Source organism: Syngnathus typhle, linkage group LG20 (assembly GCF_033458585.1).
Source record: "Syngnathus typhle isolate RoL2023-S1 ecotype Sweden linkage group LG20, RoL_Styp_1.0, whole genome shotgun sequence".
NCBI lineage: Eukaryota > Metazoa > Chordata > Actinopteri > Syngnathiformes > Syngnathidae > Syngnathus > Syngnathus typhle.
The window spans coordinates 6,988,425-7,013,941 of NC_083757.1; the positions used below are offsets into that span (position 1 = coordinate 6,988,425).

The window sequence follows — 25,517 nt, forward strand, 5'->3', positions numbered from 1 at the left end:
AGTGTTTTAATCAATAAAAATGGAAAAAATACAGTTCGCATTTGGTATCTTAAAATCAAGTGCATTTGTGTTTAAGGGAAATTTACACCCAATAAAATTCATTTTAAAAATAGATAAAACAGATAAAACAACTTTTGTAAAGCACTTGTAAATTGCAATTGTAAAATATTAAGAATAAAGTCAGATCAATCGGTCATTAAAAGAGTTAAAAGGGAACAGTTAAAAGATTAGATAGAAGCGGATAAAAAGAAGAAATCTATCATGTATATCAAAACGTTCATAAAAAGAATCAATTCATTGTGTCTCAGTTTCCATGCCCTAAATGAGGTAGGAAGACAAAAAAGAGGCTGAGGACGCCTCAGCTGCCTCCAAAGCTAACAGCTGCTTAAAAAGGTCAGAGGTCAGAATATCCTCATCCTCAAGAAGGCTGCTGGTGTCTGAGGGAGAACTCGAAAAGCAGTTGGAGGTCACCTCGGAAAACTCCTTAAATAGGCCGGAGGTCAGGTCGTCCTCATGCAAGCTGCTGCTACATAAGGGTGAATCCCAGAAGGAGCTAGTGGACATCTCCAGCTCCTCCAACGTCTTAAATAGGCCGGAGGTCGTCAGGTCGTTCTCATACAGCATGCATGAGGATGAGGACGAAGATGGAGGCAACTCAAAACCCTGACCGATGGTGCAGCCAAGGTTCTCATTCGGCCCTGCCCCCCAAATGCTCGTATATGGCAAGAAGGGCTGCCTCGGCACCGCCAAGTGGCCAGTCAGGTCCGCTTTGGGGGCCTCAAAGTGGCTGAAAGTGACAGAGGGGGGTGCCGGTGCAGGGATGTCAGGTACACGCACTGCAAACACAAAAACGCCAGTCACTACCGAGATGAGATTCACTGCGAGTCTTCTATCGCTAAACAGAATGCTCAGTTTGGATTGGCTCTGTCAGGTGATCAGTTCAAAAAATTCAAAGAAACATTTTCTGAGACATACCTGTATTATTATTGCCCATCAAAGAAGCACGCGGTTGGACATTATTGGTGCGTTTGGATTTTTTGGTACTAGCCCACACTCTCTTTTTCTTTTGACCCTGCACAAAACACAAAATCATGTCGTTTCACACAAAAACACTTTTTTAATTTTTTTTTTAATTGTTCCGATGGATTCTAACTCACATAGTTATCTCGACAGGACCAATGCGGGTGCAAGCTGGCATGGATCTGGTTGAGCCGATCCGATTCATCAAAGTACTTTTCCTTCTTGTCCTGCGTGAGCGACTTCCACTGTGGATTTAATGAGAAAGTGTCCAAAAAAAAAACCACATGCGCGCGTGAATGCGTGGGCATTGTACTTACCATCTGCCCCAAGACTTTATTAACGGATGCGCTGTCTTTTGGCTCTCCGCCTGAATTTTCAAGTTGAGCTTTGACAAAAGGCCGCTGCTCCTTCATAAATAACATAAACGCGTTCGGTGGTTTTTTGATATACGGCTTGGAAGGAGTCTGGCGTTCTTTTCTCCAACTGGAAAATCAAAAGCACAAGCAAACGCATGTCACCATCGTGTTCAAAGGAATACATTTTGCAGAAACTGAGGATTTACCGTCCTTTTTGGGGTGTTGGTGGTAAAATCGGAGTGAGCTGGTAACATCCTGGTGGTGGTATGTTATTGGACAAGTGTCCAAGGCTACAGAAAAATACGTACGTTAGACTGCAGATATGTTGACGATAGAAACATGATATGATATACAGTTGTTACTTACATCACTCGATCAGGCAGGTGGCACCAAGGTTCCACCGAGTATGCATCCAGAATCTGCAAAAAATTATTATTATTTATGAGAAACACGTAACTATTCCATTTTTCATGTTCTCGTGCATGATTCTCCTCAAAATCCAGAGTTTGCATTAGTTGTTCATACTTTAATCTTCATTCAGATCTGGGTGAAATTCCTCATTAAACATCTGGAACACTAAATTGAACATTTTAGTTTTTCCGTCCCGAATTGTAATTGTGTCTTCAAGTTTGTGCATGTTCCAATAAGTTTCAGAAAATTTATTAATTCGAAAACGTTTCTTTATTGAAGTTATTTGGGTCTAAAACTTTTCCTTACCTGATTTTGACGGTTTGGCATCATCTTGAAATCGGCGTTGGTTAATTTTTGTGCGTCTGATCGACGTGTTTCTGACTTCCGAAATGATGTCTACCCGTTATGATCGGCGTTATCATCAAGGCGTACTTAAAAAAGAAAGGCCTCCTCATCAGCCAATCACAACACAGGGATTGCCTTTGATACATCACCGGATATTACGCACATCGAACATGAAAGAGCAGCTATGCTAACCTGCTAGGTGGCTAACTAACGTCTGGACGTGGCTAGACATTCAATTTGTTAAAGATTCAAAATAAAAATTCATGGCACTTTAAACATCTTTTGATGTTTTTTTTATTTTTTATTATTATCCGAAACGCAAAAATGTTCAATCTGGTTAACAGGTCGTCACATTTTGAGGATTAAAGTGTAAAATGGAATTATGTCAGTAGAATTTAAAGAAACAAAATATTTTCAGTTGCCTTTACTTTTGAATGCTTTTTAACTTTTGCAAGGACCAAATGGTATAAACTAGAAAAAGAACTAGAAAATGCAGTTTCTGGAGAAATTGCGTGTAAAGGCAAATGGGAATTAAAAAAAAAAAATTGCACCAACATTTTTTAAAATTTGGAACAAAACGAAAACTACAGGTTCAAGAGGTTCAGTTTGGAGTTCAAAGGTTGAAACGGGTCTAATCGGACAAAAATTGTAAAAGTTAGAGCAAATGTTATATTTAGGTCACTTCTGGTTTCATTTAAGGCACTTGTTGAACTAAGGTCAATTCCGGTTTATTTAATAAACCCAAGTTACATAGAACTAACAATAAGTCCATTTTTTTTCTTTGTATTAGTGCAAAGAAGAAGACGTAAATTATAAAAATCTTTATATGAAATGAATTGTCCCTTTTACTAAATATATTATGAACAACCTAAGAGCTTTTAAGAAAAGTATGTGCAATTTCAACAACGCTTTTACTCACTTGAACATTTATTCAAGTGCAAAACTCACATAACATATGGGATGCATAAGAAACAATGCAAAGAAAACTGACAAGAAAACGGACTAGCACTGACTTTCCCAGCAATTACAACAGCAAATTGTCAGAGCTGTTTATTTTGATCGTGCAATGTTGAAAGCAGCATTCCATAGGATTTAGTCTTGCTCAGTATTTGCCCCTGAAACTTGGCATCTTTTAGCCTGCACAAGTGCACCAATATCAGGCATCATGTCCTGAGAAGCAGCCAGTTTCAGAATCTCATTTAAGTGCTTATGTGTGAGCTTTGAGCGAAGCTTTGTTTTATTAATATTCATTACTGAAAAGAGCTTTAACTTGAATGCACGTATGCTGTCGTCATACTGTTACAATTTTTTTGCGTCCTTGCAACAATTTTTTTTAGATTATTCAAGTGCTCTGTAATATTATCAACCATAAATGCAAGGTCCTGCAGCCAAAGTGGGCACTGAAATTCCTTAACAGGTTTTCCTTTTTTCTCCATGAAGTGTCCAATTTGCCCACGTAGATCAAAGAAGCGCTTCAACACAGCACCTCTGCTTAACCATCTTACTTCAGTGTGGTATGGCAGACCATGGGTCATCAAAGTCAAAGTCAAAGTCAGCTTTATTGTCAATCTCTCCACATGTCACAACACACAAAGACACACATTACGTTTTCTCTATCCCACGGTGACAAGACATATTACACGATAGACATACAAGTAAGCGACACAATATAAAAACAAGAAGGCAAAAATTCAAACAATAAATAGTAAGAGTGATGAACAAATAATAAATAAACAGATAACACAGTAAATAAGAGGAGCGAAACGGAGCCAGCAAGCATAGCGCAAAAGTACAGGACGCTACGCAGAACGGGGAATCGAGTTCAGGATCCTAACAGCCTGGAGTATGAAGCTGTTGTTGAGTCTGGTGGTGCGGGAGCGCAGGCTCCTGTACCTCTTCCCAGAGGGCAGAAGATCAAACAAAGAGTGAGCGGGGTGACTCACATCACTCACAATCGCGGTCGCCTTGCGGGTGAGATGGGAGATGTAAATGTCTTTCAAGGAGGGGAGTGAAGCACCAATGATCTTACCAGCCGTGTTCACTATGCGCTGCAGGGCCTTCAAGTTGTAGTCAGTGCAGCCGCCACCCCAAACAGCAAAACAGCTGGAGAGGACGCTCTCAATGGTGCCACGGTAAAACGTAGTCATGACGGCCGGAGGAGCGCTCGCTCGCCTGAGTTTCCGCAGGAAGTACAGGCGGCGCTGGGCCTTCTTTGCCAGTGATGCGGTGTTGGTGGACCAGGAGAGATCCTCACTGATGTGCACCCCCAGGAACCTGGCGCTCCCCACTCTCTCCACCACAGCACCGTCGATGGTCAGCGGCAGGTGTTGGGTGTGACCCTTCCGGAAGTCAACAACAATCTCCTTGGTCTTGTCGACGTTCAGCAGGAGGTTGTTGTCCCTGCACCACGTGGTCAGAAGGTCAACCTCCAGCCTGTACTGAGTCTCGTCTCCCTTGGTGATGAGACCCACCAGAGTCGTGTCGTCAGCAAACTTCACTATGCGGTTGTCGCTGTAGGTTGCAGCGCAGTCATGCGTCAGGAGGGTGAAGAGCAGCGGACTGAGCACGCAGCCTTGGGGGGCCCCCGTGCTCAGCGTGATGCTGGGGGAGATTTTGTCGCCCACACGTACCACCTGTGGCCTCTGACAGAGGAAGTCCAGTAGCCAGTTGCAGAGGTAGGTACTGAGGCCCAGCTTGTCAAGTTTGCTGATGAGACGTTGTGGCACAATGGTGTTGAAGGCAGAAGTGAAGTCCACAAACAGCAATCTCACATACGAGTCCCTCCTCTCCAGGTGGGTGAGGGCCGAGTGGAGGGCAGAGTGTTACAGTCACTGAGAAAACTGTCAAACTGACGATGATGTAGACCTCTGGCTCGGATGAAATTAACAGTTCGGACAACCACCTCCATGAAGTGATCCATTTTTAGCGACTTGCAACATAATGCCTCCTGATGCAAAATGCAATGAAATATCCAAAAATCACCTCTTCCATTTGCGGCTTGTACTCTCTTTCTGAACTTTGTCACAACACCTGCCTTTTTCCCGATCATTGACGGCGCACCATCAGTAGCCAGGCTTACGGCGCGGGACCAGTCCGCCCCGACTCTGTCCAGCGCTCCAACAACGGAGCGGAAAATGTCATCAGCTGTTGTGGTGTCGGTCATAGGCACCAACTCGAGAAACTCTTCTGTGACAGTCAAAGTCTCGTCAACTCCACGAATGAATATGGCCAGTTGAGCGACGTCCGTAATATCAGTACTCTCATCAATTGCAATGGAAAATGCCAGAAATGACTCCCCTTTGCGTTTCAGTTGGCTGTCCAAGTCTGCCGATAGTTCCAAAATCCTGTCTGCCACGGTATTTCACGTCAAGCTAATATTGGCAAAAGCTTGTCACTTCTCAGGACACACAATTCCGGCAGCCTTCAGCATAGAGTTTTTGACAAACTTCTTCATTTTCATGCCGTTTTTTTTTTCGGTCTTGCATGAATGTGCTTGCGCTATTCTATGTGCGCGATGTTATCCATTCACCGTTTGCCTCCCGGACCCGGATGTTGTTTTAGCGATCAGCGAACGGCGCGGGTGATGTTAGATTTTTTTTCCTGTGGGCGTGCGCCCCTACTGGAAGAATTCCTGGCTACGCCTCTGCCCTTCTAAAAGGCTTGCACACCCAAAAGAGTAGCTCTTTATTCAGGTAAATGTGAACATTCACAGAATGCTGATAACAAGAATTCCGCATTTTCACAGTGATGAGCTCCATTTTATCACAGCTGCAAGTATGCAGCAAAAACTTGGAATGAGACTTTGCAGCCAATTGAAAGTTGCACGGTAAGTCATTTTTAAGCTGGCACGTCGTCTTGTATGGCGGGCCCGTTGAACGTTTACGAGGCTCAATCAGCTTCCTTTGGTTGCCAGAAATTGCAGTACCGGACGCCGACGTGCAGTGGGCGCAATTTCACAATCTTCTGGCCAGAGTTTCAAAAAGCGACTTCAGTCAAGAGAACGAGTCTGATGTTTTTTCACTTTGGTATAAACCAGGGGCGCGCATACATGACAGATAATTGTGCTGATTTTGCTGCACGTCCATCAAAATTGGCCCACGTGGCTCGAGTACCTCAGCTGCTCTGTCGAGGTATCCGATGATCTGCGTGGCAGCGACCCTAACCCTATTCATAGAAACATTCCAAAACGTGCGGTGAAGCCATTCTCTGCTTGCAGTTCCCCACCGCCCCGTCCAGCAAACCCACGTTCTCACGATAAGCCTAAATGGCTGGGGGCGTCCGCAACAACCGTGAACCCCCGTTTACCGCGACCCGCCTGCAAACTTTCCGAAAAAAATATAACGGACATTTTGTAAATACTTTGGATGTTTTCTCATGTCGACGTTTGCTTAGTTTTTTTTTTTTTTTGCGTTACAGCGCCATCTGCAGAATTTCACCACTCAAGTCTCAACGGACTTTGTGACTTGCAACCAAAATCTATTTATATGCACGTTTTGATATTCCTCTCTCGGCGCCGTCCCTCTAATTACGACTTTAGCCCATTGTTTGCAGACTTGCACTTCTGCCGCGCCTTTAAATCAAGAGCAAGCGAGGCCCGCGCACGCCGCGCAATCGCCTCGCCCCCCCCCCCCCCCCAGTCACTAGGGATGGGCGGATCGATACAAAAAATATCGATACAGGCTGCTCATTTTTCAGTATCGATCACCCGAGCTAAAATATCGATACTTACAATTATTTAATTATATTTTTCCTCATTTTTTTCTGCTCCAATTTGACGACTTGCACTCATGCTAGCACTACTTTTCCTTCCGCCTGCTGCACCGGCGTGTCCTGCTCTGCTCTGCTCCCGCCCCCTTTTCTCACAAGCCAAGCCCTCCTCCTCCGCCTCCCGTTCCAATCCAAACTCAAACAAGCATGGCCACGGCGGCGGCCCAGTCCGAACGTAAGAGAAGTCTGGTTTGGAGGTATTATATTTTAGTTAATAACAACGAGGCAAGATGTGAAATTTGTCACAAAACGATTAAATATTGTGGCAACACCACAAACTTAACAAAACATTTAAGTAAAATTCACCCCACGGTTCATGAAGAGCTGCAGTTGAAACGTGCCGCAGACACTAAGGCAGCGACGGAAAACCCTGCAGCCACACCGAGGCTAAGGTACCAAAGTACCTTAGAAGCAGCGTTTCAGAAAGGCAAGACATATCCAGGTATCAGGTGCTAACCAAAAATCGTAAGCATTTGTGGTTGATGTGCTATTTGAAGCAATAATTACTGCGCTTTAGTCAGTCATTTATAAATAAAGTTTTCCCCTTTTCAATTTGTGGTCGAACGCCATACGTTTTATTTGTAACTCCACTTCCTATAAACAACACTAAAGTATTACAATATTAAATGTAAGTATCCAGTGGACTTTCCAGAGGTCTGCGTTGCGTCGATACTCTGTGAGCTCAACAAAAAAGACCCAATGCTGCCACCTGCTGGCCCTATTTTTTCCCCACAAATACACTTTCCCAGAAAAATGACTGAGCCAAAGTTGGCCACCAAACAAACTTTCTTTTTTTCAGGTTCAACTCAGATTCAGATCTTTCTTTTTTTTTTCAGGTTCAAATAATTGAAGTTGAACAATTTGACAAGAGTCTGGCGTGGTACCAGATGAGCGGGGCGCGCGATCACGAGTGACAGCTGAATAAGAACGCTGGGAACCACCCCCAGAGACAGCGCCTTTAGGGAGCACAGAAACGAAAGCAAATGGAACTAAACACTTACATACGCCATATTCATGACATTGGCAACTTTAGATCTAATGCCCGATACAAACTTATATTTTAAACGTATTATATTTTAAGTTAAAGTTAAAAGTTAAAGTCCCAGTGATCGTCACACACACATCTGGGTGTGGTTAAAATTTGTCCTCTGCATTTAACCCATCCCCATGTGATTTTTGATCCATCCCCTGGGGGAGAGGGGAGCAGTGAGCAGCAGCGGTTCCGCGCTCGGGAATCATTTGGTGATCTAACCACCCAATTCCAACCCTTAATGCTGAGTGCCAAGCAGGGAGGCAATTTTTATAGTCTTTGGTATGACCCGGCCGGGGTTTGAACCCACAACATTCCAGTCTCAGGGCGGACACTCTACCCCACTGAGCTGGTAAAGCGTGTGCTTCAGACATTCACCGTGAGAGGGCGACAGAGCAATATAAGACATCCCCCCACCATCCATTTACATGGCTACGCAGTCAATAGTATTAAGTGTGTATTTTTGCCTCGCAGAGAACTCCAGGCTCCGGGTCCCAGACCCCCTATATTTCGGCCCTGGTTGCACTACTTCTGTTTCCTGAAAAATAAGATTAATTCAACTCTTACAGTTGGTTAAGAGAGTTGTTTCTTCCTGTACATTGCTTCCCCAAACTATGAAGCATAAAGTGGCTAGCGGGGGAAATGCAGTTTTCCTCCATCGCATAAACTTGAATTAGATTTAATTCGCCTACTCAAGGAAAATCCCGCAGAAAGCAACGTAAGTTCAAGTAGAGGTGCGCAATATCAATAAATACGAATAAGCTCAGTGTCGTGAAACGACTAGATTAATAATAGACAGGGGCGAGTGAAGTGCGATATCCACGAGATTAAAATTCAATGTGCAGGTTATTTTTAAAAATCTTTCGCCCGTGTGTGTGTGCATGCGTGTGTGTGCGTGCGTGTGCGCGCGCAAGGATTCGGCGAACCCGCACGGTTGCTAGGCGACCACGAAATAATTTTCGTGACGTAGTAGATGGTGCGTTTCGCACACCTGACCTGGAAGCAATAGGGGGCGGCTTTAAAAAAAAAAGCGCGCACCCGCCCCTCCGACAATCAAAAGCAGATCACAAACAGCCCCTCCAGGACTCGAAGGTGAATGGTGCGCTCGGCACACCCGACTCGACAAAAGCGGAGGCCGGTCTGCAACGACTCAGGTGTGTAGCCTCCCCTCTTTAAGAAAAAGCGGAAGAGCTCCACTTCCGCTGCGGGTACCCGCTCGAGCTGCAGGGGGCAATCCTATTCCGCGGAACCCCTACTCCCCCCAATCCTGCCAACCCCCTTCTCCAGCCAGACTCGCGGTTCCAGGCGGTGTCTACATCCTGCCTTCTTAGCGGCGAGGGGGGAGGAGGAGACAGCGAGTGAGTGAGAGAGCTAGAGAGAGAGAAAGAGAGCCGGAGGGAGGCGAGACAAGCCAGTAAATCTATCAGGAGCGAGCAGAGAGGCGGCCTGCAACCCGAGAAGAGGAGGGGGACCTTCTTCTTCTTGGTCTGTTTTTTTATTTTGCGTGTGGATTTTAAAACACAAGCCGGCGGCGCGCTCTGAAAGTTGGACCCCAGACGATTTGGACGACCCCCCATCCCCACCCCCCTTGAAGGAGGCAGCGGCGGCTTCCACCAACCGGAAGGCTGTGGCCCCGTACCCCTCAAGCGAGCATGAGGCTGCTGCCTGGGTTGCTGCTGTTGGCGCTGGCCGCTGCGCCTCGGGTTCACGTCGCCGCGGTAAGTCCAGCAACCTCCACACCTTCCTTCAATCCACCTACCTACCTAACTCCACCATGTTGGATCCTTTGTGTGCACGCGCACGTCCCCATCCACTTAAAGACCCGCGTGTGTGTGCGCATGCGTTATTAATGAGAGTGAGTGATGATCTTGAGGAAATCCTGCACTCGAACGATATGTCAGACATTTGTCGGGCCCCGATAACACCCCCATACCTCCTCTTCACGCGCCTTAGTCTTTGTGTCCAGTATATGTAAAGCGTAAATTCGCGTGTGCGCGTACGTGCCCGAGTGAGTAATTAGTGGGTCATCCCTAATTGATCTTGATTACGGGCTCTGCGGTTTGTGGCGACTGTCACCGACTTCGCAGCTCGGCGTTAATTCGGCAGAAAGGGGGTGGGTAGTTTGGTGGGTGGGGTAGCCGGCACATTTTATTACGAGCGTGGAAGTGGAAGGATGATGTCATCGGGACCCCGACAGCTCTTCCTCACCCCCTCCCGGAAAAACGGGACCACCGTCATAACACGCCCACGTCTTCCGCTGCCGATGGAGCCATGTTTATTTGAGGGGTACGTAGGAGGAGAAACACGCGGCGCAAAGACAGAATTGTGCAGAGCAAGGCAGGCAAAGGGTAAAAATAAGCGAAATTTGAATGGAGTTCTGTTTGTGACGTCACGGGCAGCTACAGAAGTGGCTATAGCTCACTGATGGACTGAAATGAGACCACTCACGAGGATCATCTCCTGGTCCAGGCCACAGCTCTTAACGGCACGCAAATCCCAACAGTAAAACGGTCCATGAGAACAAATGACAACGCCGATGATGTCATGACCCTTCCCTGCAAAAAGCCAAAGAAAAAGCATGAATATTTTGACACTTTGTGACTTTTCAATACTGTCATTACAACTTTACAGTGGTAGTTAGGACATGACGTTATTTAAATCTGAGGTAGCAGCCAGTGTAATCTCAAGGGATTTTTTTTTTTAAAAGTGCTAAAAGCTTTTGACGCGGCTCTTCAACAGTCACTCATACACCCGTCAGGATTATTTCTGGGTCAGTCGGTTAGCGTAGCAAAGAGCGCAATGGCCTGCACTTGAACTAATCAGCCGACCGGAGACAGGTGCGGATGTCCAAGCGTGTGTGTCAGTAGAAGTCGTGCGTGTGCTTATGTGTGTGCATGTGATGTATTTCTGGCTACTTCCTGTTATCGCAACTCGTGCTATGTTGTCCGTGCGGCTGTGTTTTGCAAGATTTTCCCACAGACATCTGTTGTGTCCCAAGGATGCCCGGCCATGCGTGTGCGTGCTCACGTCTCCGTTTGTGTGTCCTTCATGAGAGACTCGATTGTCCATCTGTCAGCGTGTGGGCCTTGTGGAAAAAAAGTCGGGACTCTCTCGATGCCAACAACTTGTCCTGGCCGGCTCCTCTGAGGCGTCGTGTTCCCTCCGTCCGTGGCGATGAAACTGCACGCCCCCGCCTGACCCCCCCCCCCCCTCCCTTCTCCGTGTTAGCAGACAAAGCTCTCCATAGTGCGGGTACGAAAGCAAGAAGGGGCGGCAAAGATCGCCAGCAGCTTGAGCGAGGCGAGATGGAGTCCGAGTGTGGAATGCGGGAGGCAATTTGACGCAGGAAGCCGGGCCGGCGGGCAAGGGGGGGCGGGGGGAGCAGAGTACACACACACAGGTAGAAAAGACCCACGAGGGTGAGGCTCCAAAGGTATTTCAGGTGTGTGTGTGAAGGTGGGTGTGGGGGCGGAGGAAATGAAAGAGATCACAGTTCATATCCGGGCCTCCCGACGGCCTGAGGTCAGCAAGGGTGAAGAAAGACGTCCCCCCCCCACACACACACACTAACACGTCATTTTGTCTCGTGAGAATATTTTGTTCAGAGGGAAATTCCCAGTCATCATCAAAGCTGACATTAGTCAGTATTCCCAAACCGTCTTGGCGGCCATTTTGCTAATGGTTTTCCTTCAGCTTGTTTGTTAGCAGCTCTGGGAGTGTTTGGAATGTTGTTGTTGGAAACCAACCAGTGCGGGCACGCTTGCGCCGACATTGTCACGAACATCAAAGTCAGTCATTACCTTATTATTTTGTACACATGGCCATATAGCGTGCCGTCTTTAATACTCGCCGTGAGTCACACGGGCAGACCGTTGAACCCTGGAGCTGCTGTTTTTTTTACCTTTCATTTAGGCTGCTCAAATCGAGCTGAGAAATGCCGCTTGTGCAGATACTAAACACACACACACACACGTCTCCCCTGCAGTAATTGGGAAGTGCAACACACACACACACAGACACACACATATTCTCCGGAGAGGGGCTGAGATGAAAATGGAGGCAGCGGAAGGGAGGAGGGGGAGTGGAAAAAGGGAAAGAGGGAGATAATGAGGGGAGTGGAAGGAAGGATGGAATTAAGTCAACGGCAAGCGTGGAGAAGAGAGGGCGTGTTTCCCCCAAACGCTCCCACGAAATCACAAGTAGAGGGTGCAAAAATTGGTGGGTGAGGGTGTCGGTGGGGGGGGACGAAACGGCTTCCTCCGCTCGTTCCTGGGGGACGAGCGAGGGCGCGAGCCGGCGGTACCTGCTCTCCGTCGCCATGGCAACCACCTCTGTCACGGCACTTGCGCTCCAATTCTCTGCGCTCCGGATGGCCCCGCTTTGCCATTTATTAATAAAAAAACAATGTTCACCCCAACAAATCACCCCAACATAGGCCCCATTGATTAAATGCAACTTTTGGGTGGTTATCTGCGACTTGAGCTCCGCATTTGCCACCAAATATCTTTTGGAATTTCCCAATTGCGGAACTCGGAAAGTCTTCTTTTGGGTTGGAGACGTTGTGCGTGTGTACGCGCAGTTGTGTTGCACCGGGCTCAAGGGAATTCTTCTCGAGATGCTACACTGTTTGTTTCGTGTCTGTGCGTGCGTGCGTGCGTGCGTGTGTGTGTGTGTGTGTGTGTGTGTGTGTGTGTTTTTTCGGTCAGCAGGTTACACGACACACACAGGAAGTCGAGTGTGTACTGTCTCAGCGGCGCTTTTATCCAGATGCGTGTTTGTTTGCCAGGAAATGCGCACACAGACAAGCCGGCGTGCGTGTCTGTGTGTGTCTGTGTGCGCATGACATGTGACAGTGTGCAAGTGTGTGTGTCTGTGTGCGCGTGTGTGTGTGTGCGCGCATGACATGTGACTGCATGTGCGTTTGAATTATTCAGCAGACGGAGGAGTGAACCAGGTCACAAGCCCATTGCGGAAACGTCTCCCCTGCATCTGTCTTTTTCTTTCCATCTATCCGTCTGTTTGTCCTTCCTTCCATCCATCCATCCATCCATCCATCCATCCATCCATCCATCCATCCATCCATCCATCCATCCACCCATCCCCCTTTTGCATCCATCTATTCTTCCTCCCCCCTTTTTCCTAAACAGGAAGTTGGTTTATTACTCACGTCCTCTCCATTACTGGCCGACTATAAGCATTGATCCAATTAAACGTAGGCGATGACGCGCCAGCCACCCCCTGTGTGTGTGTGTGTCTGTGTGTGTGCGTGCGCGTGTGTATATGCATCCGTGACCTTTGACCCCTGATGCTTGAAAACCCTTGTCAAAGGTAATAAGCTGCCTGAGTTTGCCGAGGTTTGTCGATGCTTGCAGCATGTTGTCTTTTCCAACACACACACACACTCACACACTACACACACACACTCACACACTACACACACAGACCTGCCAGAGCAGCAGGTGATTCATTCCCTAATCTTTCATTCCAACAGTTGTGGCTTAGCTGTAATCTGAAGCCCGCAGAGGTGTTGACTGACACTGGGCAAGCATGCTTGTGCTCCTGCGTATTGTTCAAGTCGCCGCCGTGTTTGTGTGAGAGCGTGAGTGTGTGTGAGAGCAAAAGCGAGTGTATGTGACTGAGAGCACCAGATTGACAGTTCAGTCAAGAGGCGAGCATGACGGCCGCTGTCAGGAGGAAGAGTGGCATCGGCGGCGTTCGCTACCTTCAATGACACACCGCCAGGGGTGTGGAGGGGGGCCCCGTTGATTTCAAAATCGGCACAAATTAATGAGCGTCATTAACAAATGGCAATTGTCGGGGACAATTATTTGCATGGCTTGTCTTCATGATTGCGTTGTCACAGCTGCTTGGAGAAGCCAAATGACTCTTTTTGTTGTGGTTTAGCCACGTTAGCTTTGCTGGCACAGTCCGGATTTGCTCACTGTTTCTCTTCTGGTCGTCAAAGCGGGTTCGCCAATGGAATCGGTCGGCCGGGTTTCCCGCGGAAGCGATTAGCTATCGCGGCGGCTGCTCAAGGTGCGAGCCGGGCGATTAGATCCACGGCCGAGATGGATGAAAGGGGATTGAGGTCAGACGCAATCGTGGAGCCGAGCCGGGTGAGAGGAGGACGAGCTTGCGGTGCGAGATGGAAAGATTTGTACACCCGCCGGCGAAGATGACAAACTTTGGCTTTGTCCTTGTCAGCTCGCTTTGTTTGTCTTTGTCCTCGTCTCGGTCTTCCTCGGCTTCTCATCTTCTGTTGTCTTCTTCTCTACCTTTTGTCTTGTGTGTTGCGACAAGCTGATGCATTTTCTCTGCGCGTCGAAAGAAAAGGTAGCCTTGCGCCACGCAACTTGTTTTAGGCAATTGAAGAAAGTCAAAGCTGGAAAAGGCGTGTCTTGCAAGGAACATGCTGAAAGTCGGCCTGCGGGCCTGGGTTGCTCCTTTTTCCTCCCAGCCTCTTTCTTGTCTTCTTCTTCATCCTGCCTCATCCTCTCCCCGCAAAGGCGCATGACAGTCATGAGCCTAATTACACAATCTGTAATTACACTAGCGCTATAGCGCTTGGCGAGCACGAGCCCGCGCGCAGGCCGCCTTGTGACTCACACGCCGACTCAACGCCATTCAGCTTCCTCCTTCACATTTTCGATTGGGAGAATGCATCGATTAACCTGCCCCGGAGTGCCTCGGGCACCTCCCCCCTCCCTCTCCCCAGCAACACAAAGGCACGAACGAAGGCTTTGCAGGGGGAGCAGACACATTTTTGAGCCCCCTTTGAAAAGTTCCTTAGAAACGGGAGAAAAGTTGCGGCCGCAGGCGCCACGCCCTCCCGCTGCTCCTGGCAGCAAGCACACCATTCAGCCAACACACACATACACAGGCATAAATCTGCCTTGGGCTTTGCCAATGACCCACAAGCTGGCTAGCAGCAACGCTAACTGCAGCGATCCCACCTTTATACACACACACACACAAAGTGGCACTGCTAAGCACAAAACGGCACATGATGCTGTGCGCGAGCGCCGACAGTGTGGGAATCTCAAAGCGGGTGCACAAACACACAAACAAGCACGCTAACTCAATTCCAGCATTTGCTTGTTGTCCAGCTAAGGAATGCCAAAGCTTCCGTTGAGTGGCTCATGCGCTTGCCTGCGCTCGAGTTGCATGTTTCATAAGGCCATCCATAATGGAAGATGAGGCCGTGCTGGGTGTGCCGCTGTCTCCAGATGAGGACAAGCCAGTTGGGGAGAGTCTTTTTTTTTTTTTTTTTTTTTACCGTCTTGTAAAAACACGCCGATACACCCGCATCCGATATACTTAACTCGACTATTCTGGCCTCCGTGAACGTACACTTGTGCACGTTATGACAGTGTGTGTGTGTGTGTGTGTGTGCGCGCGCTTAATCCCGTTGGATTGTCAGATTAGTGTAACAGCTGGCTGCTATGGGCATCTGCACGACCCCCAACAATCACAACTTCATGTCGGACCGGAGCACACCAGTGCGTCTATGAATGCGTGTGGTGTCTTCGCAGCTCGACTCCGTTACGCGTTTCCCAGCCATCTGATGTGCCTCTCGACAGTCACGTGCCCCCCCCCCCCCCCCCCGCATCCCCTCACCCCACCCAACCTCGTCTGCATGCGGCTTCATTATGCAGGTGATTACTCAAACATGCAATGAGTTAACACGCTAACATCCTTTAGGGCTGAACAGCGGATTGCGTTTTGGACCATGAAGATGTTCAAGGTGCCATGTTTGTGTAGTGTGTCACGGTTGGAGTTTAGGATAGCAGTAGGGCTTTTTTGAAATGCAGATCAAAACTGACAGGACGTTTTTTTTTTTTTCAATTTGGAAGTGAAACGAGTCGCTCCTTGAAGTTAGTGTCAGCGTAACGGGCCTTTTCATTAACGGATGGAAGATAAGCCGCGTCAGGAAAGTTGACGCTTCTTTAATGACGTCGTTTTCAAGGTGACTGCGTGCAGCTTCTCCCGCTCCCCGTTTCCAGATCATTTTGCAAGTCGTCTGAGCGGAACTTGGTTCTGCCGACTTTGATTGACAGCAAACGTGTTGCGTTCGTTTTCTGGCTCTCGCACACGAGCTTGTTTACGAACACTCAAGCGTGGAAAGCTGAAAACAAACACACAACGGATTAGTCTCCATCATGAATGCCGTGTCATGCCAGATAGATATATAGCCATATAGCCTCATTCCACTCAGGTCCTCCAGAGGCATTTTTTAAAGCGCTAATGAGTGTAAAACTGCACAGCGGGTTCTCTCTTCCGAGCTCACACTCACGAACCCCCGCCGCCGCCGCTTCCACCGCCGGCTTCTAGCTCGCTCGCGTTTCCTTCACAGCTCGGTTTGAACAGCGAATCTAAATTTGCAGGCTGCAGTGAAAGTGCAAGTCTTCCACGTGTGCACTTTAATGGGCTCCCACTCGCCACACAAAGTCGTCAGCAACGGAACAGAACCAAGATGGAGTTGCTGTCTGTGGCTTGCTCGGCATGCCTACGCCTCCATTTGGGGAGCTGTAGGTGTCCTTTACGTTAGCGGTGTGTTAGCGGCGCCATGTGTAATCTCTGTTCAAGATGTTAACAAGGCCGTCACCCGCTAACCTACTCGTGCACTCGCAAGCGCTCTCGGGCCCGCCGCCGTCCAGTTAGCAAGCGGTGAGACGGAGCGTGGAGATGGAGGCAGAGTGGAGGTCACCGCTGATTGGTTCAGGGATTTACTGCAGGGGGAAAAAAAACGCAAGATGGGAGCTCTAGCGACAATAAACAGGCGGCGTTTTCTCGGGAGGCTCTGCCGGCCCTTCACAACACGGGCGCTCGCGCGTTTTGTGAAGAAGAGCCGACGCAGCAGACGGCGTGAATCAGCAAGCTCTTTACGAGGCGTGGGTGGGCAGCCATATTAGAAATGCGCCGTCTGAACTCCACGTGAACATTTGATTAGTCGCTCGTTTCAGGGTCATCATAATTTTGTTCTCTGACCCCCCCCCCCCCAAAAACGACACGTCGAGAGCTTTCCCAGACCGCCAAAAGGTTTTGGGCCGTCAAAGCTGAGAACGTTATTTATTCTTGTTGCTCATGTGACGATGTCATTAAGATGTGTGCTTTGACGCTTGCAGCATCTTTGAATGGCAATCGAGCCTTTCACCTTGATTTTCATCACATGTGTCCACGATGGATGTGTTTGAAGACGCACACGAGGTGTCTCAGTTTCAAGAAAAATGCTCGTCAAATTCGACGCTATACAACACTTCTTGCGTAACACGAACAAACTGGCAATTGTCAGGCAGGCAGCTTTGCTTTGCTTGAGCGTTTTGGCTTTTTTTCCCGTTCAGAAGGTGAATCAAATGAGTCACGAGTGGGATGGCTGCCTTTTCGCCAAATGCCGTCGCCGCCGAGGTGTAAAATGTTTGTGTAAAAAGAGTGGTGGAGGTCGTGGCGCTCCAGATGGCTTTACCGACGCCTCGGCGGATGCACCTGTGCTTTGCCTGCTGCGCAAGCTGGACCAGCCCGGGCTTCAACAAAAACTCGCTCATTGCGTGTCAATAATGTCAAGTCATGCATCGTCAGGCGGATGTCATTTTGCTGTGCCTAATAAAGTGTTTTGTTTTTATTTCAATTGACCTCGGGGAAAAAGTGCCTTTCAGATGGCAAGGCTTTCACGCAGGCTGGCCAGGCTAAAATCTTTTATTTTTGCAAGCGGTGGCGGCGATAGCAAAATCGAGGGCAGCGCAGATGACGGCAACCCCCTGCCCCCCCTCCCCCCACTGGGTTTTATCGGTGCGGTGTGGGAGAGCCAGTGGCGTCTCGTAGCGGTCGGTGAGCTATGCGACGCGGGGCTGTTTATAGCTCGCCAAAATGCAGCGCTGCTTGGTTCCACTCAGCTCGATCACGTTGAGGAAAAAAAAGCCACACATATAGCCTCGCTGCACACACACACACACACACACACCACAATGAAAAGCTGTCATTAGAGCCAGTGTAACACTGTAATTAGATGCAGTGACGCATTGCTCTGTGGCACACTGTGAATTTACACCACAATATCAACTCATAAATTGAACATGCTGGGACACAGTGTGATGACATCGTGCTTTTAAGCGGGTGTGTGTAAGGGGGCGGATGGGGTGTGGGGGCATGCTCACGTTTAAACACAGTCTGCATCCAACTCTGAAAATAGACTGGAGACTCTCAGCCGCCATATGGCCTGGATTTAGATGTGTGTGTGTGTTAAATGTGTATTAAAAAAGGGGGCCCCCGGGGGGGTGACTTCTGGACCTGCCTGGAGGGGGAAGGGGGGCGCTTGCTCGGGTTTATTTTAGTGTGTATTTTTAAAGCCACGCTGAGTCCAGATGAAAGGAAAGTGGGGCAAGTATGGGGGATGCACTGTGTCAAGGGGGGGTTAGCGTCAAGTAGATTCTGAGCTTGTTTTGATGTTATGCAACACCTTTTGCCTTGTGTGTGCAAGGGGGTTGTCTTTGTGTACGTGTGTGCGCACAACTGGTTTCCCCAGCCCGGCATCTCACCCCCAAAAATGACGGGATTCTCTGTGGAAGGCAAAGGTTGCCCATAGCAACGGCTCTCATTGTCAAATCATTGGATGGCACACACACACGAGGTAAAGGGGGGGGGGATTAGGCAGGGCACCGGGTTAAAAATATAAAATCAGAAGTCTCTCACAGACTCGCACCCACGTGCACAAAGCGAGCGCACTTCTTCCCAAAAGGTGCGCCAGGCCCAGACATGCTGGAGGGGAGGGCGGGGGCGCTCGAGTTTCCAGCGTCCATTATGGCTTTATTGGCTTTTAAAGGCATCGGGTTTCCTGCGTCTGGAACCGGCAGGCGGGGAGGAGCTGCCTCTACTCCGTTTTCATCTTTGCACAATTAGCATTACACAAGCTAGCTCCCCCCGCCCCTCCTCCCCCTCCAACCACCACCAGCAGCAATCCCCCCCGCTACCCCAGGAAGAGATTTAGATTTGCCGGGGAGATAAAAAAAAATGCGCTTTGGTCACATCCGATTGAGTTTTCCAGCACCTCCGGCTAAACGCAGCAGCGCCTCTTCTGTTTTTTTGCCACGTTTTCAGCTCATTAGCAGATAAATGATCAGGAAGGTTTGTGTGTAAAGAGGCTAATTCAAGTGACAACACTGCATAGCATCATCACCCCGCCTTGCTGTCAAGGCAGGTTGCGCAGTGATGTCGGGTTGCGTTGATGCTCTGCCGTCACCAAGCGGCAGCCATCTTGCGACCGCCATCTTGCCTCCAATCACATTCTGTGCTTTTCTCTCACGCAGGGACAGACGTGGTCGTTGGTCGATGACGAGGGCTCGACGGCGGACGACTTTTACGATGACGAGGACCTCTACTCGGGATCCGGCTCTGGATGTGAGTGTGTGTGTGTGTGTACATGTATGTACATACATGTGTTTGTATGTTTTTGTGTGTGTTTGTGTGTGTGTGTCACTCTGCTGACCCACTCCGTACCCACATTCACACAAAGTTGACCTCTTCCCTGAGATCTTGTTTGCGCTAATCAGATTAAAGTCCACACAGATGAGAGCGTCACGCAGCGACCTGGCCCGGACCAGCCCGGTGCGTGTTGTCTGGCGTGCTTCGCAGTTAGCCGCTTAGTCCAAAGCGCATTGCTGTAATTGGGCCTGATGTTCTGGTCAGCACCCACGAGCAGACCACGCTGGCCGCCAACCAACCGAAATTTAAATTTGGATCTGATCCAGATTGCACTTGGAAACAATGTAAACAACAGCCGTGTGAAAATGACTTCATGCATGCACTCTGTTTTGTGTTTTGAAGTCCCTGCTGGAAGTTTGCACTCTTGTTCTTTTTCTAGCGTTCCGTCATCTTTGAAATTTGACTTTGCACAATGATGATAAAAAAGCTTGACGGGCATAATCGGCTTAGCCGTTTTTTTGCATCTTGTTGGAGCGCCAACCAACGGAAACGCACTCGACTCGGTGCAGGTAATGAGAGCCCAAACCGCTGCCTGGAAAATTGCTTTAAGTCCACCGACGTTGATACGGATCAGTCGGCGGCGGCGGCTCGTCTCGCTTTTGGACAGGGGCTCCATTGTGGGACGCCGTTTTGTAATATCCTCTCCTGCCCACATGCCTTTGTGAGCCCACATTCAATTTGCTCCTCTTTCAAGCGCCGCTCAAACGCAATGAAAGCTACGCCGGGAAAATGAATCTCCTCTCCGCACTTGTTTCATCGTCACACTTGTGCTTCACGCTGCAGTCATCGCGGGAAACTGCCAGAGTGGATTGGAACAAAGCTGCGGACAGTTTGGTTTCTCCTCACAACTGGGGTTGGAAATGAGCAAAACGCTGGCCTCGACAAAAAGTTGCATTCAAATCTTCCGCTCTGTTTGTTCCAGTTCCCGACATCAGCGTGAGGCCGACGTCCGTGTCGCTATCTTCCACCACGGAGGATCCTGTTCCCCAGTCCACCACTCAGGCCACAAGCCCTGCCCCCTCGGCCGCACCCGCGGCCGAGCCCAGCGCTGACCCCACCGTCACCGCTACGACTGGCGCCCCTACGACCGCCGCTCCCACCACCGTCATCGCCACTTCTTCCGCCGCCTCCACCGTCCTGCCGACCGAAGCGGACGGCGAGAGCGGCGCCTTCTGGGAACTGGAGTTGGAGAAGGAGAAGCAGCTGGAGAGGGAGCGCGAGCGAGAACGGGAGCGCGAGCGGGTTCGAGAGATGGAGCGCCAGCGGGAGAGAGAGCGGGAGCGTGAACGGGAACGGGAACGAGAGCGCCAGCGGGAGCGGGAGAGAGAGCTAGAACGCATACGGGCCGCCGCTGCCGCCCAGACCACCGCCGCCCCTAAATCCTCAGCTCCCGTCGCCACGGTAACAACGCCCAAAGAAGAAGAAGAGGAGGATGTGTACCTGTCGCCGGAAACCACGTCAGACGTGGATATCACCACAAAGGAGGACGTGCCGACCACGGAGGAGCCCACCGCCGCCGCCACCACCACCACTGCTGCCCCGCCCAGCAGCACCCTCAAGACCCGGTTCTCCTTCAGGCCCAGGGTCCCCGCGGCGACCACCACGCTGAGGACGCCCACCACGGTGAGAACGCCTACGGAGAGAAGCACGCGCCCACCGCAGCCTACAGCCAGCACACAGGTGAGCCATTTCAAATAATTACCTCCAGAAAATTCTTTTGGGTTGCGTGTTTTTTATTTTATGTGCAAGTTACAAGCAAGGTTTTTTTCCATCCCCTCAGGATTCAGTTATTTTTGGTTCATTTATATAAATATAAAAATAATTTTTAGTGAGAATATTTCATGTCGTCCAAAATCATCCAGATCCAAGAATGTTTCTATTTATGGACAAAAAAAGAAAAGTCACACAAAAGCAAAAATAAATAAATTTTTCCTTTGGGCGTCCGAGGAAGTTGAGCACATTCGGGCCTGGGCAGCTCCCGGAACACCTCAAATTTCTACTTGTATGTATTTCAGGATAGAGTTTCATGTCGACGCGCCTCTGTCATTACACAAATCCGCCAGCTGTGCGCGGTCGGCCTGGCCCAAAAGGGAGCGTGCACACACACGCATACACACACACATCCACACACGTGCACAAACACACACACACACACATAGTGGCACCTCAACAGCAGCAGCAGCCACGTTTCAAAAGTGACTTTGATGGTTGTGATGGCATTCTCAACGCCACAACGGCTCTTCCTGCCCGAGATAACCACATGTGGTCACACGGGCAGCTGTGATGGAAAACGAAAGGCGTGTAGTCCGATCTGGAACGGCACAACATTCAAGCTGCCAGCAGCCCTCATCTTTTCCCGGCCAATCCTCAAATGTGACCAGCGACTTTATTTCGGCAGGGCAACAACGAGCTGGCGGCCGTGGGGCCCAGCGGCGACTTTGAAATGAGCGAGGACCAGCGCAACGAGCTGGGCCGCGGCCTGGCGCCAGAAGAACCCGATCTGGCGGGCAACACGGTGGACGGCGGCAGCTCGGCCGCGCAGCTCCCGCAGAAGAACATCCTGGAAAGAAAGGAAGTCTTGATAGGTTGGTATCAGCACGCTTTGGGCTACTCGGCCACTTGTCAGCCAATGTCAGCCATTTTGTGCTATTGAAATGTTCACCAATAATCCTAAAATGGAATTGGATTGAACACATTTTTTTATAAAGGATACGTAATCAAATCCAATCTCAAGGACAATCCTCCCCGTTGTTGTTCACCGTGCGACCTGAAGTGAAACGTGGCTTTCTAGTTCCCAGTTGCCACCTGGCTCGGTCCGCTTCCACCCCCCTGCCCTCCCCAATCCAAGTTCCCAAAAGGTTTTGTCGCCAGGTAGCCGTCTGACCTCTCTGTCTCTTGCAGCCATTCTGATTGGTGGACTGCTGGCTGTGGTTTTTGCAGATTTCCTGGTCACTGGTAAAGAGCAGGAGGCAACAGACTTGACACTAGACTTGACACTAGACTAGACTAGACTAGACTAGACTAGACTAGACTAGACTAGACTAGACTAGACTGTGCGGGTGTCTTCTTGGCTTTGCTAGCAATACAAAGCGTAGCAGTCCTCCCCTCTCAACATGAGGAACATAACATGTTGACAAACCTTCAAAACAAAAGTAGCTAAGGACACAGTCTAAGGGCTGGTGCACTGCATCGTGGCGGCCATCTGGGAACAAACGCTACCTACATGCTCAGCGGAAGCAAAAGCTTGCACACAACCTTTTTAATTTCGCTGGCGCGAGTGAGACGATCACATGCCGTCAAGCGGAAGTGGTTGCCTCACTTTTGACCTAAAGATGTGAAGGCTAATTGTCCCAATACATTTGTCCATCCTCACTTCCTGTAGGTGTGACAGCCTTGTGTCCCAATACTTTTGTTTACTTTTAATCCCTGTCCAAATATTGATCAAATACACTCCCCTTTGTGTATGTGGCCAGCGGTCATCGTGGGCGGCGTGGTGGGCGCCCTGTTTGCCGCCTTCCTGGTCATGCTGCTGGTGTACCGCATGAAGAAGAAGGACGAGGGCAGCTACACGCTGGAGGAGCCCAAGCAGGCCACCGTCACCTACCAGAAACCCGACAAGCAGGAGGAGTTTTACGCGTAACGCAAACACGCCGCCGCCATGAGCACCACCGCGACGCCAAACCTCCTCCCCCTTCGAAACGCCCCACCCCCACCCCACCCCACCCGTCTCTCTCTCTCTCTTCCTTTCTTCTGCCAACCACGAGAGCGCCTTTTTTGCGGACTTGGAACTTTCTTTTCAATGAACGTATGGAAAAAGGGGACTGGGAAAAAAAACCAAGAAAGCAAAAATATTCTTTAAAAAAAAAAAAAAAAAAAGACAACCATGTTTTTTTTCAATGTTCTTAATATTCTCTTGTTCTTTATGTGACAATGCGGATTATTTTGTAAGAAAAACATCAAAACTAAACACGTTTGTGTATGACGGCGTCTAAAAACAAAATGGTACTCTTGAAGACAAATGTGCGAGGAGACGAGAGAGGAGGAAGCTGGCTACGAGACATCCCGTCCGGTCAAAAAGCAACCAGAATCTCGTCGTGTACAGACTCGCAATGGATGATAAGAATATGAGGAGGATCGTTTGGCCTGGATGCTTCAATTATGATCATGACAATAATTATAACAAAGCTGTATTGATAATATTACTGAAACAAGACCGTGTGTATTTAGCTGTTTCCAAAAAAAGTTTATATGTAAATATCAGTGTTTTACTTTGATGCCATCACTAATCCATCATGATTTTTTTTTTTTTTATTTATCTGTCATCACTTCAGATGAGCTGTGCTCTGGTCACACAAACACATGCACACACACACGGGGCTTCCATTTTTTTGTCAACTTCTGGTCCAAATATTTGTATCATTTACTAGCCCAATATTTGACTTGATTTCCAAATATTTCATTTACCCTCCTCATATTTTGTGTGCCAATTCTTTTGTCCATTGCAACTTCCTTTCCCAACCGTATGGCCACCTTGTCCAATCTTTGTGTCCCAATACTTGTGTTAATTTCCTACTTCCTGCCCCGACACGCACGCACACACACACACACGCGCGCGTAATGCAATACTGTGGATGAATCACACTGTCGCGGCTCTCCATTCTCTTGGTTTTAGCCATCAGTTTCTTTTGCACCCGTGCCGACCTTTGCATGATTTTTATTTACCTGCAGAGGAGGAGGAGGAGCTGGGTCAGCTTTGGGTTTGGAAGGCGGGGGGGGGGGGGGGTGCTTCTATCTAAGAGATTGTAACCACGCCAGTGTAGCTTCTTATACTCAGTACTGTAGATAAACAAAACATGCATGGGAGTCCAAACAATATTAGTGTTTGTGTGTGATCCAGCTGTTCTCACGCTCTTCCACAGACAGGTGACACTTTGTTCACTGGCGTGCGTGCGCGCGCGTGAACCGTTCGTCTTCAAATGCGGCGTGTGTGTCTCAAATTGTGACGAGAGAGATATGTGTGAAGCAGATTTTGTGTGTCACTTGCATGTGCGTGAGAGAGCACCTCATTTGAAGCCATCACTTGCAGCCGTGTGTGCGCGCGCCTTGTGTGTTTGCTCGCTCCCAACCGAATGTCTCTAACACACGCGCACGCATATGCCGAGCGTGTCCGTCCACACGGCCAGGCAGCAATGATCTGAACACGTGTTGTTTTTTCTAAAGTGACTCTGTCTCCAAGCGTGCGCGCGTTTGTAGTCAAGTATGCGTGCGAGTGCGCGCGCGTAAGTGGAGGCGACTTGTACGTTAGCTCTTCTCATTCCTGGTTTTTATACATTTGCATTTTTTTAAGGCTGAGTTCTTCGAGTCATTGGCTGCGTGAGTGTGCGGTTGGGGGGGGGGGAGCACTCAGCCCACCCCACCCACCGCGTCACTGTCGCCTTGTCACTAATCTGCCTCTGTTCCAAATAAAAGACCTGATTGGCTAAAAAAAACAACAACTAGTCTTTCTTTACACCAGTGCTTCTCAAATAGTGGGGCGCGCGGTGCTATTCCTGGGGGGGCGCGTGTGACCCTGGGGAACAGGCTTTTTTTTTGGCAGTACTAGAATAAAGTGTAATTGCGCGTTTACTACAGCAGGGGGCAGTGGCGCTCTCATTGTTACTTCTGTCACGTTTGCGACAGTGCAACATTTTACGACTTACAAGACAAGTTAGGATAGTCACGGTGGGGAGGGGGGGGCGCGAATAGTTTTCTTCTTGCTAGGGGGGGGCGTAACAGAAAATAATTGAGAAGCACTGCTTTACACAGAAACGTCTATTTTGTCATTTCCCCAAGTTTATAGGTATGAGGTATATTATTGGTCACCATGTACATGGACTTTAAGTTCAACTCCAGCTACATTTGACAAATACAAGTGCACATTTTTTCAGATAAGTGACTTCACGACAAATATATATCAATTAGCACATTGCTGATTTTGGAGTGATGTTGATTCCTCTCCATAGAAATGCACGGGAGCATTTATCGTAACCACGCCGCCTGATGGCCGACTGTGGTAGTGCATATGTGTTTAATCGGCCCATTGTGAGTGCAACAAATTAACATGTCGCATGTTT

The 25,517-nt window shown here is 49.0% G+C and overlaps 2 protein-coding genes across 2 annotated transcripts; one reads left to right on the forward strand and one right to left on the reverse strand.

The window, feature by feature from the left end:
* Window position 1: 1 nt before the first annotated feature.
* LOC133144579 (transcription factor 7-like 1-B) lies at window positions 2-11,122 on the reverse strand. Its single transcript, XM_061267391.1, has 8 exons — window positions 10,957-11,122; window positions 10,378-10,484; window positions 1,743-1,795; window positions 1,583-1,666; window positions 1,338-1,503; window positions 1,158-1,265; window positions 976-1,072; window positions 2-836 (listed from the first exon to the last, which is right to left on the reverse strand). Exons 2-8 carry the CDS (start codon window positions 10,384-10,386, stop codon window positions 319-321), a joined length of 1,035 nt encoding a protein of 344 aa, XP_061123375.1. The 5' UTR covers window positions 10,387-10,484; window positions 10,957-11,122; the 3' UTR covers window positions 2-318.
* On the forward strand, window positions 8,979-23,876 carry sdc3 (syndecan 3). The gene is made up of 5 exons (XM_061267390.1): window positions 8,979-9,647; window positions 19,230-19,320; window positions 20,327-21,084; window positions 21,803-21,989; window positions 22,878-23,876. The coding sequence occupies exons 1-5, from the start codon at window positions 9,582-9,584 to the stop codon at window positions 23,042-23,044; spliced, it is 1,269 nt and encodes a 422-aa protein (XP_061123374.1). The 5' UTR covers window positions 8,979-9,581; the 3' UTR covers window positions 23,045-23,876.
* The last annotated feature ends 1,641 nt before the right edge of the window (window positions 23,877-25,517 follow it).